The sequence below is a fragment of the Miscanthus floridulus genome, chromosome 13 (assembly GCF_019320115.1).
Source record: "Miscanthus floridulus cultivar M001 chromosome 13, ASM1932011v1, whole genome shotgun sequence".
NCBI lineage: Eukaryota > Viridiplantae > Streptophyta > Magnoliopsida > Poales > Poaceae > Miscanthus > Miscanthus floridulus.
The window spans coordinates 62,160,962-62,175,571 of record NC_089592.1 but is presented as its reverse complement, the minus strand read 5'-3'; the positions used below and the strand labels follow the sequence as shown (position 1 = coordinate 62,175,571).

The 14,610-nt window shown below is 44.0% G+C and overlaps 1 protein-coding gene and 1 long non-coding RNA gene across 4 annotated transcripts; one reads left to right on the top strand and one right to left on the bottom strand.

Moving 5' to 3' along the window:
• Positions 1-2,845: 2,845 nt before the first annotated feature.
• LOC136501181 (uncharacterized) lies at positions 2,846-5,424 on the top strand. Of its 3 annotated transcripts, XR_010770193.1 has the most exons (5): positions 2,847-3,416; positions 3,955-4,054; positions 4,542-4,619; positions 4,720-5,040; positions 5,189-5,424. It is a non-coding gene; the product is annotated as an uncharacterized lncRNA (long non-coding RNA). The 3 variants fall into 3 exon arrangements; XR_010770192.1 differs by having other exon boundaries at positions 2,846-4,054; positions 4,244-4,619; XR_010770191.1 differs by having other exon boundaries at positions 2,848-4,054.
• Positions 5,425-13,035: 7,611 nt separating this feature from the next.
• LOC136498910 (transcription factor PCF5-like) lies at positions 13,036-13,922 on the bottom strand. The gene has a single exon (XM_066494614.1). It carries the CDS (start codon positions 13,920-13,922, stop codon positions 13,161-13,163), a length of 762 nt encoding a protein of 253 aa, XP_066350711.1. The 3' UTR covers positions 13,036-13,160.
• Positions 13,923-14,610: the final 688 nt, after the last annotated feature.

Below are 14,610 nucleotides of genomic sequence, written 5' to 3'. Positions count from 1 at the left end.
AACCACCGCTCCGTGGAGCTATGCAACCACCCTAGCCACCCGTGCAGTTGAGAAATTGGGTGCTAGGAGCTCTTAGAACATCCGATATAATATATAACATGCATGTCCAAATATTTGTAAAAATTATTTGTTAGGCTCTTTATGGTAGAACATGTCTCTTTGGATTTTGGTCCCAACCTTTCTTTTGGATTCATTATGAAAAGAAATGGAACTATTCATTTAGTGTGTAGGTGGTGAGCTGACTTAGTCGTCTCATAAATAGAAAGTGCATACGCGTGTTTAATTTATTATAGTGAGAGTGTGTGCTTATTTATGTGCGTGTGCATCTAGGCCGTGTTGTGTTTGGAAAAAGGATAATAAAGAGCTTTTCAGAAATAGTTACAGAGCGCCGCTTAAAAACCACGGGCAAATAAGCATTTGTTTGGTTTCACGACTATCAGGGATAGGTGAACTCATCCCTGATTTCTGAGTCAAGATGGTCCCCATTTTGCTCTTGAGGGATAAGGTCGTTCATGTTATTTGTTTGGTTGAAAGGATGGAGAAAGATGGGATGAAAGTTAAATTGTTTTTGACACCGTTAGCCCCACGTGCCCTTTATGTCCCACATGTCATCCTTTATGCTTTTCTCTTCCCATCCATCCCCATACGGTGTGGTCAAATGCCCTTCACCGCCGCCCCCCATACATCTCTGTAGTCCACTGCCCGCGCTTGGAGCAACCGACCACACCACCGACTGCCCTATCCACCTCTGATCATACCCTCTTTGGAGCATAGCATCCGTCGCTCGCCGGGAGCAGCCAACCACGCCAACCATCTGGAGCAGCTGGTCACACCACCGACTAGGGCATCCATCCGTCCGAATCCGACTGGCATGTATACTACCTCTTTGCCCTCGCCGAGAGCGGCCACCCACGCGGCCACGCCAACATTTGCCAACCCCACTAGGAACGAACACCCTCACCAGGCCGGCCACTGCTACACCTACCATCGCTCTCACCTGCCCCGCCTGCGCCGCATTGAGCTTGGCTCGGATGGGATTTGCACGTGGCTAGGACTTGAGGATCTACAGCGTCGACTGGATGAGATGTGTTGATGGAGAAGATATTTCCATGGTGGTCGCACCACTGGAAAACTGGACTTTGCCGAGTGCCTGAGACTTTACCGAATACTTTTTATCGCGGCACTCGGCAAAGCAATATTTTGCCGAGTGCCGCAATCGGCAAAGGTGGCTTTACCTAGTGCCAGGCACTCGGTAAAGCTTGGCTCTCGGCAAAACTAGGCTTTGCTGAGTGCCGCGGCACTCGGCAAAAGGTGGCCGGCCCGTGACGGCGGCCACCTGCCGTCAGATTTTGCCGAGTGCCTAACGGTTGGCACTCGGCAAATTTTTTTTTTATTTTTAAAAACTTATTTTGCCGAGTGCTAGCCCCAGGCACTCGGTAATTTTTTTTATTTTTTAAAAACATATTTTGCCGAGTGTAAGTCTTGGGCACTCGGCAAATTTTATTTTTAATTTTTTAAAACTTATTTTGCCGAGTGCCAGCCCCAGGCACTCGGCAAATTTTTTTTTATTTTTTAAAAACATATTTTGCTGAGTGTAAGCCTTGGGCACTCGGCAAATTTTTTTTTAATTTTTTAAAACTTATTTTGCCGAGTGCCAGCGCCAGGCACTCGGCAATTTTTTTTTATTTTTGAAAATCAACTTTGCTGAGTGCCCCCTAGGCCGGCACTCGGCAAAGCCCACTTTGCCGAGTGCCCCCCATGACACTCGGCAATATTTTTTTTATTTTGGGTCCAAATTTTTTTCTGGGGCCTTGTGACAGTATTTCAAACTCTATTTTAAAATTTGGGGCAATTTTGACTTTTTTGTTATATTTCATTAGTTTATTTCGTTTCGTCAAATTTTTTGGGATATTTCAAATTTGAACTGCAGGTACATGGAATAATGGACTTTGGTCATCCAAAAATTGATACTCATGATATTTAGGGTATGTTTAGGCCATATCCAGGAACTCACATGAAATCTCGAGCATCTCGTTGACGTAACATGTCGAGGTACTTGCTGGAAATGTGATTTTAAATTATATAAAATGCAAACAAAGTCCAAAAATCACGAAACTTGGCGAGGCGTCATGTTATCATATGTGGAGACTGTGGTAAAAAATTGAAAATGTTTCAAGCAAGTTGTAACATCGGATGCCAAAAACCCAGACATCTCCACATGTGATCACATGTGGAGATGTCTGGCTTTTAGGCATCCGACGTCACAACTTGCTCCAAACTTTCTCAAATTTTTACCACGGCCTCCACATGCGATAACAAGACACCTCGATAAGTTTCGTGATTTTCGGACTTCGTTTGGATTTTATATAATTTAAATACACTTTTCCCGCAAGTACATCGTCATGTTACGACAAAAAGATGCTCGTAATTTCATGCGAGTTCCTGGATACGGCCTCAACATATGTCAAACATCATGAATACCATTTTTTGAATGACCAAATTCTATTATTTCATGTACATACAGTTCAAATTTGAAATAGTCAGAAAAATTCAACGAAACAAAAATAATTAAGGAAATATAGTAAAAAAACTCAAAATTATCCCAAATTTTGAAATGGAGTTTTAATTACTGTAGCAAGGCCCCAGAAAAAAATGAGACGAAAAAAAACAAAAATAAATAATTTACCAAGTACCAGATCACATAAAAAATAATAAAAAAAAAAACCCTTTGCCAAGTGCCGCTGAGCTCGACACTCGGTAAATCTTTTAACCCAAAGCCCGAAACGGGCCGGCCCAACCCCACCCCCTCCTCGCTCCTCTCCCACCCGCCCCCGCGTTTCCCTGCCGCGCCGCCGCCGCCCCCCGCCCGCCCGCGCCGCCCCCAACCCCACCCTCGCTGCTTCCTCTTCGTTAGCTGCCGCATGCCGCGCCTATCGCACCCCACCCCGACCGGCTGCCGGTGCCCTCCATCCCACCCTGACCCTCAGCGAGGAGGAGTTCGGCATGCAGCTCGCGGAGCGGTCCGAGGACGGCGCATGGCGTATGGAGGAGGCTGGCTGCGGCGCCCCAACCCAACCATCGCCCTCACCCTATTCGTCAGCAGATTTGGCCGTCGGTGCGGAGGAGGCCAGCACGCAGCGCGCAGAGGAAGCCCGCGGGAGGCACCGCCCACCCCAGCCCTTGGTGGATCCGGCCCTCACCGCCGGCGCCGGGTACTTGTCTTCTCTGCTGGCGTCGGCCCCCCTCCAAGAAACACACCTCTGGTGCCAGGTACGTGTCGCTGCGCTTGGTGCCGTGGTGCGGGCCGTTGATGCCATCCTAGCCACACTAGGCTAAGACGCTTACAACATGTTCGACAAAATGCTCAGTTCATCATGTTTCTATTTGCTGCGGTCTAAACCATGAGCACTACACTGGTAAGTGCAGAAATCAAATTAATCCATCTCTCTCTATATATATCTATGGAAAATGTTGTAAGATTGAATTGGAGTTAAAAGGCCATATGCTTATAAGCTTATTTCAGCAGAAAATATTTTTTCTATTGATCCTATCTTATAGTTCAGATGCACTACTCACAGATAATAAACTGCCTATTTGCCCAGAAACCTGACTAGTTCAATTTCTGAAGTTTACTGTACATCACCAGTTCACCATGAGTACCACAGAGATGGCAAGAGCAGGATTCATCCCTATACGTGGAGGCTGACATTGGGGGGGGGGGGGGGGGGGTTCCAGAAGATAGAAAGTGTTTATAACTCATAATTTAGAAAAAACAATGAAATACTTGCTAAAAAGTATATACTTTATAAATTAAATACTTGCTAAAAAGTACTTTTAGGTAAATTGCATAATATATGTGCACCTTATCAGTCCTTTGAACTTACTGTAGGCTCCTGTACTTCTCTAGCTAAGCCAAAAAAAAGTACTCTGAATACTCTACATCACCATGCACAGGCACTGATGGAAACACTGTTCACTCTGCATTGCATAGCTTGGTTCTGTTCACTCTGCAACTCTGAGCAGAGACATCAACTAGGCCCTTTTTATTCTACAGGTGAACAATCTTTAGATTAACTTGTGCTTTGTTTTCTCCTCTAGCTAGATATGTCATCTCAGTTAATGCATTCCTGTTCTTGAGTGCTTGTTAGTCAGTATTTGTATATTGTTCAATAAACTTACAAAGACTTGAATGTTGGCCACATCTACTATAGATTAAAACTGACAGTAGGTTCTTTCTCGACAGCTGAGTGTTGTCAAAGACATCCAGCTTGTCTTGTTTTACCCGCAAGACCAAGACATCTTCAAAGTTCCTGGTCCACTGCTGTGTAGATGAAACATTTTCAAGATGCATTTCACTTTCTTTCCTTGTCTTGAGTTGTCACACCATGTTCATTTCACTGGAGACTCTCATCGTTGACTTACAATAAGATAGTCTTCTTGAGGGACTTCCCTTACGTCATCTCTTCTTCCCTTACATCACTGTAGTCTCTATAAGAACCCCTCTATGTTTTCTAAAGTTTTCACCATATTTTACTCCACAGGTCAAATATAACATCCAGAATAGCTCTCTCAGCTGTACCCAGGAGAGCTGTTCACAGTTTTCATACAATTTGGTCGAGGTAGATTCTTGCATCCACACTTACCTAATCTTTGCTTCGTATCCAAGTTCACATATCTAATCACTTATGCACACTACTATATATATTTTTTTCTTACCAGGGAAGGAGTGCTACAGACGCTTGAATCCCAATGGCGGAGATGGTCAGTTCTGCAGTTATACAGGAGTCAATTAGCCAAATTATATCTGGTCTGGTTCAAAAGTATGAGGAGAAAGAGGAAACAAATGCAATCAGAAACATAGAGGCTAGAGATGGCACACATCAGGCTAGAAGCTGCTCTTGAGACTTCTATTAAATGGCAGATCACTGATACATCCATGTTGCGTTGGCGAAACAAGCTGAAGCGTGCTGCACAAGAGTGTGATGAGAAACTGCACAAATGTAACAGAGAATCCTCGAAGAAGAACGTATGGAACAGGAGGTAAGGAATTCCTCCATTCCTAAATGGATTGGACATGCTACCAAGTCATTTGTTTTCTCCATCTTTAACCACAACAACGATGAGTTGAACCCAGCTGTTGTTAAACAACGATGAGTCTCACGCATGCAATCTCTTCTCTTTTGTACAGCCTTCGTCGGCGGGTTCAAACAATCCCGCTACCGTGTCACCGGCGGCTGATCGCGTCAACCCTTCGCCGCAGTCCGGACCTTCACCGCAGTTCGGGGGGCCACACCTGCAGTCTCCGTCGCCGCAGTAGGGATGTTGAACTTTGTGATGTTGAACTTGTAATAATAAACTTGTGATGTTGAACTTTGGTGCATTTGTGATGGATTTTCGATGGATTTATTAAATATGCGTGTGCTTGTGATATATAATGCATGTTGGTGATATAGATGTGATGATTAATATATATATATATATATATATATATATATATATATATATATATATATATTGTCTGTTACAATGGAATGTAAAAAAAAAATGCAATTCTCGGGGTCTTTGCCGAGTGCCATGGGCAAGGCACTCGGCAAAGATTTTTCAAAAAAAAAAATATATAATTTCTTTGCCGAGTGCCTTGCCGCGCCACTACGCAAAGTATTTTTTTTAAAAACATTTAGAAATTCTTTGCCGAGTGCCTAAAGAGGGGCACTCGGCAAAGAAATTATTTAAAAAAAAAACTTTGCCGAGTGCCTGGGCAGCGGCACTCGGCAAAATAATTTTTTTAAAAAAAATAAAAAAACTTTGCCGAGTGCCTGGGCTGGGGCACTCGGCAAAGTAATTTTTTAAAAAAAATAATTTTTTTTTTTGTCGAGTGCTGGGTCGGGCACTCGGCAAAATAACCGTTAACGGCCGGCGCCACAACGGCCGAAAATATTTTGCCGAGTACCGCCTCAAGCACTCGGCAAATTTTTTTTTATTTTGCCGAGTGCCCCGATAAAAAACACTCGGCAAAGACCCTTTGCCGAGAAAAATTTTGCCGAGCGGACTTTGCCAAGTGCTACACTCGGCAAAGCCTTTGCCGAGTGCAAAGGGCTCTTTGCCGAGTGTCAAAACAATCGGCAAAGCCACGGCCTCCGCCGATGCGCACGCGCGAAATGGAAGTGTGACAACGTCGAATATATTCCAAGTATATCTCTAACCTAGCTCGACTCTGAACCAAACACTCATGAAAATATAATGAGATGAACCCAACCTATTACTCTTAGTACACTGATCGAACCAAACACATAACACATCATCCTGTGAGCCGAACCTAGTACTGGGAGTAGTGACAACACACCTGCATGTGGCCAGCAAACATGCAAAATGCACTTGCATATATGCCACATGATTCTACCAGCGCAGGATTTCATGTCGAACTAACCTTAGTACTGGGATTTGCAAATATCAGCTAGCTGACAACGGTGTGCCATGTATAATTAAGTTAACCGATATATATACTGTTCTGCAGCTGGCCATAAAATAACTTATTCTGTGGCCACTTTGAGTTACGATAATTACTATTCTAATTTACTAGATTATAGTAACTTCTTACTAAGTGTTTACTATAACATCATGGTAAATATCACCGTGAGTTGTAGTAACACGAGTATCGTAAATGCATATTCATGTTATCGTAAATTGGTATAAACATTATTGTAAATCAATGTGGCTATAGAATAAGTTATTCTATAGCCAGCTGCAGATTAGCCTTATCCTATATATATATATATATATATATATATATATATATATATATATATATATATATGATATCCGCTATATGTCATTTGACACCGGAATCCTGACGATGGTACGCGACAAATGGTGCAGCCTATGCAGAGAGAAGATGCAAACAGTACCTGAATGGGCAGTCGCACACCATGCCCCCAATTAGCAAAGACACATGCTCTCGGAGCGCGCGCAACTACCACAGTGCTGCTGGACGTGCCGACAAAATCCAGAACGGTAATGCTCAGGTGGGACGTCCGGCCGATCGGAGGCCGCTTCCCGAACATACGCACACGCGACCGGCCCAACAAACCTATCTTCTCTTCTATGTCTTCACAGTTCTCGTGCAGCTGTCAGCCCGCCTCACTCCGCTTTCACTGCAGCGGTCATCTTCCCCCGCGCTCTCATCCTACGCTGCTTGCTCCTCGCTCCTGCCCGTCGTGCACCCCACCGCACCTCTCGCTCCTTGCTCCGCAGTCCCACCCGCTGCGTGCGCCCACCCGCGCCGTCGGGCGCACCGCCCGCCTCTGCTGATGCTGGTGGTGCCGTCACGCGCCTCAGGTCGGTCCCCACCGAGCCAAGAGCACCTACGAGCGCGGCCCATGCTGGTGGTGCTCGCGCGCTGTCGCTCGGCGCCGGCTCCCACTCGGAGGCTAGAATCAACTGGCTCTGGCCTCTCCCTCCCGCTATGTTGCAAATGTAGGTTGAAGTGTTTCAGGTGTTATCACAGGTATGTTGTAAGTGTTTCATATGGATGTTACAAAAGTAGATAGGGATGTTGCATATGTTGCAAGTGTTTCAGAGGCATGTTGAAAGCATTTGTTCAAAATGTTTCATCTGTTTCAGACGTGTGTTGCAAGCGTTTCAATCTGGATGTTGCACGTATTTCACACACATATATGTTGCAAGAGTATGTTCGAAATGTTTCAGTCTTATGTTGCAATAAGTGTTTTCATGTTGCAAGTATTTTATCTCGATGTTGTATATATTTCACACACGTGTTGTAAGTGCATGTTCCAAATGTTTTAAAGAGTCATGGGGGCACAGCTTGGGTGCTGGGGAAGAGGCGCGGTGAGTCAGGTGGCGGCGGATGGGGTGTGTGGCGCGCCTAGGTTCTTACGGACGGGGCGTGCTCGTCCTTATATCCCTTCTTCCGTGTCTCGCATGCAAGGAGAGAGAGAGAGAGACAGAGGAGGGATCAGTGTGAAGAGCGGTGGGGGCAGGGCGGGGCGAGGCGGATGGGGGCGGGGTACGTGTGCGGGGTAGGACGATGCGGACGGGGACAGACATGCGTGTGCAGCAGCGAACGACGCAGCAGCAGGCGTGGGCAGGCGACCGATGCGGGGGTCGCGTGATGGTGTTTTTTTATGATGGGTCGTTCTGCTAGGCGGTTTCGGTGGGAGTGTTCCTAGATTACCGTCTAATGGAATCCTATCCCATGAGACATCCAGGTGCCAGCAATTGCCAATACAGAACAACCTGAAACCTGAAGATGGATATCTATGCCCAAATATAAAATTCTATATCTATTCCAAATTATAAGACGTTTTGGTATTTAATTTCTAGATACATAGATTTGCTATGGATCTAGATATACACTTATGTCCAAATACATAGTAAAATCAATAAATCTAGAAAAGTCAAAACATCTTATAATTTGGAACAGAGGGAGTACAATATACTCTCCCTATTCTCCACGACATAACCTATATTTAGGTACGTAGCAAAAGCTATAATCTTAAAAAATCAAAATATCTAATATCATATAATTTGAAACAAAGTGTCTTTTAAAAATTTTATCTATAAATCTAAATATATTATATCTAGATATATAACAAAAACCATATATTTAAAAGATCAGAGCGATTTATAATTTGAAATAGAGAAAATATGTAATATAGGATGGCCTAACGATCAGCAGGCTTCTCCTACCCCTTGTTTACAAACCTCCGTACACATCAAACCATCAAATAGAGTAGTAGGAATGATCGAACTCTGTCCAGACCGTGGACAGTTGTAGGGCTCAAATGACCAGGCGGATTAGCATGAAAACAGGTCCCTATATTTAGGTCTCATTTAGCATAGCTCCACCACCCGCTTCTGTAAATCTATTTTGTGTCAAAGAGGTAAAACCAGACAGCTACATCTAAGAAGTCTCTAAAAATATGCTTTCACAAGGCAGAGAGGAAAGATAGAGCTAAAAATAGTAGCTTCATCAAGCTCCAACCTAGATCCATAGACCCCACCGTGCTTTCATGTCAGATTTGCTCCTGCTGACATGAGGACGGGCGTGCGGGTCATCATGGCGCGGCCACTGGGGCATGGCCGTTGGGGCACATAGCTCACCGTCGGGGGCAGGGCGGGCCTGCTAGGACGTGTGGCCATAGAGGCATAATCGCCTAGCGCACATCTGCTGGGGCACACGGCCCACCGGGAGGGCGTGTGGGTGGCTCCGAGAGGGCGAGCGGCCACCGGGCGTGGTCACCTGGCACACGTCCGCGGAGAAGATGAGGGAGGTGTTGGGAGAAAGAAGGGAGAGGAAAAAAGTGACAGTACTAGAAGGGTATTATAAACTTTTCAACATTTTTATCTACTAAGTAAATAGTTCATCAAAACAGATTTAACTCCATCGAGAAAACTATTTGTGAAGCCGTGTTAAACATAGGCTTAGCCCTTAGGGCTATCTTCCAATCCAAGGCAACGTGTAGTTTGATCCCATATTTCTGTAACCTTTCTTCGATGATTAAATCAGCCGGTGGAACGTTCAACCTCAGACGGAAACCCACCATCGCGTGGCCGTCCCCCACCGAGCAATCAGTGAGCGAACGACAGCTCGGCCACAGAGAGACAGAGTCCGCTGTAGACTTCTATATACGCATGGCTATCTAATCAAGTAAAGAGGAGGGGCCCTCTAGTAGAGAAAGAATGAGAAGGCGTGTCAGCTTTTGCTCCAGCCCGTAGCGGCGTGCGTGTGCTGGCTGGATGCTGCGGTGACACGCTCTCTCTCTCTCTCTCTCTCTCTCTCTCTCTCTCAACACCCGCGCGTCTGTCCAAAGTTGCGTGTGCCATCTGATGATCTGAGCAAGTGCCATCATGGCCGCCCTACCACGCCTTTAAGAATAGCACACATGCACATGCAGCAGAGCAAGCATGGCCACAAGCTCCGAAGCCGCTATATATCCGATCGAGGATGCCCTGGCAAATCCACTCCCAGATGTGCATACCTTTGCTTGATAGCTAGCTACATACTCTGGGCGTACGTGCAGTGCGGAAGAATTAAAATACAGGTATATATATGTATCTCTCTCTATATATATACATATATTACCACATCATTATACTCAGCCTTTGTGTGTGCTTATATATTTGAATGAAACATAACAAGGCACTGTCCTGCTACAACTAATCTATCTATTATTATTTCCTGCTCATTTGCTAGTGTCTTGCCAAAATATAAATAAATTCAAGTGTCTTTAGGATGGTCTATTTTCAAGTTAAGAATTAATATAAGTATATATGTTGAGTCCCCACTATCACACTAGTCATAATCGAACTTCAACATAATCATATGTGCAAACTCCCTCCATCCCAAAATACATGACGCTTTTGTAATTAGACATCTTGTTTGACTGCTCGTCTTATTCAAAATTTTTATATAAATATTATTTATTTTGTTATGACTTATTTATAATTAGAGATACTTTAATAATGACTTATTTATTTCATTATTTGCACAAAATACAATCAGTTTTAAAATACCTTGGACTGCATAAGGACTATTAATTTATATTTGAATTAAATGTCTCTGTTCAAGTATGCACTCAACTTCATTATTTTCTGACTATAACCCTAGTTTGTTTTCCCAGTATTGTATATACTTATGTGGATCTCAGCTTCCAGCTAATTCATAGCATGATCAAAATGAATATCATTTATTAGGAATTTGTATAGATACATGTTGTGTCTCAAATTGTGCAAAACATGTCATGCTAGATGATGGAAACATGTTGTGAATCAATCAAAGAAACAGTATATATGCATACGCTGCAGAAAAGAAAATGATAATGAATAATAAGTACATAGAGAACGCCTTTCATAAACATCAAACATGCATGACATGACAAGTATCCTTTTGTACTATAGAAACAGGAAACAAAAGTATATATAAAACTGAGCCACATCAATCATAAATTATATTATTATATCAGGTGTCCAAGTTCTTCAAATAATCTAGATTTGGCTTATGTGCTTCGGCTGTCGATGGCTTTGACATTTAAAACTGCTGACCTTCTTGTTCCCTTTCATCAATTATATATGCCAGAACCTCATCATTCTAGCTGAGTTGTTCTTTTTTGATGCAACCACTATGTATAAGGTTTGTCCTCATCATTTTTCCTAAGGCTTCTTTCAATAGTTGAGACTATGATTTGAGTAAAATGAAGAGGAAGAGGTAGCTGAATTGTGGCATGTTACCAGCTTATCCTTGAGCATGCATGCTGCTAGACATGTATTGTACAAAACCCTTCTCATAGAGTTTTTTTATAGTTATCCTTCTAGTCTAGTTGCAAAACATAGCCTCAAGTTCGAGGATCGATTGTTTTGGGCAAACTTGCACAATTCAACTATTATAAAGCTGTTAACGAAATGTCTTGTGTATTAGTATCATAAAATATTCTTAGTTCTTTACTCTAGAAGTGGTAGAATAATAGAATAAATCTTGTCTAGGTATACAGTATATATACTGATGGACTAAAATTGGCAATGCAGTATGTAGAAGCTTGGGCAAGCGCATGTATACCCCACGTGTCTTTTCCTTCATATGCAACTTGCTACATGCCGTACGTTCAATGATTGAACGCACAACTTCTTCTTTACTTGCTGTCAATCAAACAATACTATTTCCCTCTCCCATGATGTTTTCTTATGCATCTGACATACCAGTTAACGAGTCCAAATTCTGAAACGCCATGCTTTCTCGCACATAAACAGTTGAACTTAACAATTCTTAAGATCATATGGTACAGGGGATTATTACTTTTGTTTGCTGGAGAGTTGTGAATAATAGCTACGTTCCCATTTTCAGTTAGTTTCAGTTAGATGGTAGAACATCATAAATAAGGAGAACACCACCCAGCGAAGTTGGGCAATTTTCTGATAGCTATAAGGGAAATACTTGATCTTCGATGAAGTCCTACCATAATTAATCGGACAAAAGAATAAGTACACTGATTATTTCTTGAAAACAATTTGCAGACTCATCTTTCTGCATAGGTGAAACAACAGAGTGAAACATATGATAGTGCTGTGCTGTTTATGAGTAGACGTGTTCTTGAGACATATGAACACCGTGCAATATAGATTGATTATATTAGTACATTCTTTTGTAACTTTGGCTGAATTTTATGCAATGTTCTGAAGAACAATATCATCTAAATAACAGGCATGCAATTGCACTTGCTAATAACGAGATGCATGTTTTTTTGGATAGAATTGACACAAGGTATTTCTCCTGCTGACCTTCTTGTTTGCCATGGGTTTAGTGTCTGAAGGGCTTTGAGGTATGGAGGTAAGATGTAAGGAACTCAAATGTGGTGACACATGGATCATCATAGACCATGTAAATTGTTGATTTTGTTTGTATACCGCTTAAGCTCATCGACGATGCATTATTAATTGCAGTGTAGAGTTGGAAAAATTATGATAAAGAGAACTGGGAATAAGTAAGGTGTACATTCTCAGGTACTCGATCCAAATCATGTAACTCTAAAGGCCTGGAATCATTAATAATAATAGTTCCAGATGATTCAAGTAAAAATCCCATTCTGATTCTAATGCAAATCTGGCATATATTTGAGTTTAAGCAAATTATCCATATCCATGTGCTACTTTACCGTTGGTTAATATTGGGCACTAGCATCTTGCCTGAAGAGTAGTATGTAATTAAATTTCTATCATTGTTAGCTAGATTCCATAATTATTTTTATTTCATCTGATAATTGATGGTTGAAATCCCGTGTCCAAATTGTGTTTTAATTAAGGATCATATTGCCCATGGAGTTTTCTACAAAACTCAGAACATGCAACTTCATAAACCTCAAAGTTATGGCATCAGCACACTAAATAAAAAGTAACAAATATCAATAGCACGATTATATGAATAATTGACAAACAGCAATAGCTAATTAATCATTATAAGGTTAATTGCCATTAACCAAAAGTCGATAACACAAACCCGGGCTAATGGGTCTTGATTGATAGAGAACCACCAGTTGATTTATATGTACTATGTAGCAACGGATCATGGCAGAAGAAGCCTAATTACGTAATGGAAATCCTCACGCGTCAGAGTTTAGTAGACCTATAATGTTTGCATACCATACAAGAAATCACCTTGGCATTCCTCCGTTGCATCTCGTCATCTCCTCGAGCTGCAGGCAATACTGGTAGTAGTACTCCAGCCCGTCCATCTGCTGTGGCTGCTCGGTTGCCACTGCCGGTGTAGCGCCTGTGGCCTCCGACATGATCCAGCCCAGCGCACTGCAGCTGTGTTCTTCGATAAGCGCCGGTGGTCCATCAGGACCGCCGCCGCCTCTGCTTCTTGCCTTCGCCGACGCTTCCTCCCTCGAGTCTGCCGTCAAACAGCAAGTGCATGAGGAGCTCCCCTCCCCTCTTCCCTTCACCACCGTCGGTGGTCCTCCTGAGACTGCAGCCGCCGGCTCGGCTGCGTCGACGAGGCGGTCGATGGCCGGCTTGGACTGGGTGAGGAGCCAGTTCACCGTCTTGCTGGCCTTGTCGAACCCAAGCCGGTCCTGCAGCGCGAAGAACTCTCGCGCGACCCCGACCGACAGCCGCATCCGCCGGTCGCGCACGCCCTGCGCCGTGCGGATCTTGCTGTGCCGATCCGTCCGGAACGGCCGCTTCCGCGGTGCGGCCGCGGCATGGACGCCGGCATCCACCACCACCGGTACGGACGACCCGTCGTTCCTCAGCAGCAGCTCCCTCGCCCCCGCTGCTGCCGGCGCCTGCAGGGGGGCCGTCGTCTCAGGCTGCTGGAACACCGCCTCCAGGGTATCTTGGTGGTCGAACGACATGTCGGCGGGGAAGATCTGCCCGCCGTACCCGTCCCAAGACATCGCGGTCGACGGCATGAAAACAAGGAGCTGCAGTAGGGTTCGGTAAATGACTGCTCTTGCTGGTAGACGCAATGATGATGATGGTGACGAGGACGGCTGTTAGGGTAATGAGGTTGCGTTTGTGTGTTGCTGTGCACTCTGCACTATTTGTCTCTAATGGCTAGTGCTAAACTAAACTATTAATTTGTAACTAACAGAGGTGGTTAAAGTACAAGCTAGCTTCTAACCGCAGTGGTATATATAAAGCGCTACAGCGGCCTTTTGTTAGTGCAATGGAGCATCATACACGTACAGTGCACCTACCTAGTTTTACTTGTACTGCTGCTTTTTATACAGGAAAACATATGTAGCTATGTGTACATTGTTACAGAGGGAAAAGAGAAACTAAAACAAATACTATAGTAGGGTCTAAAAGCAGGAGGACAGCGTAAGGCAGGTAGCTAGAGATGGAGTCATGGAGAATGGTGCACACTGTAACTTGGGCCTTCTTTAGGGCCCGTTTGGCACGGCTCGCAGCGGCTCCGGCTTATCTGGCAAAACACTGTAGTAGCACTGTAGCAAAGCCGGTTTTCGCTGTAGCAAAAGCCGGTTTTCTCTCTCCTTCCCTCCCTCTCACTGACATCGGCGCTGTTCATCGAAGCCGGAGAAGCCAGTGTTCGTGGCTTTTCCCCGCGCGCTACAGTGTTTTTGCTACAGTGAGACA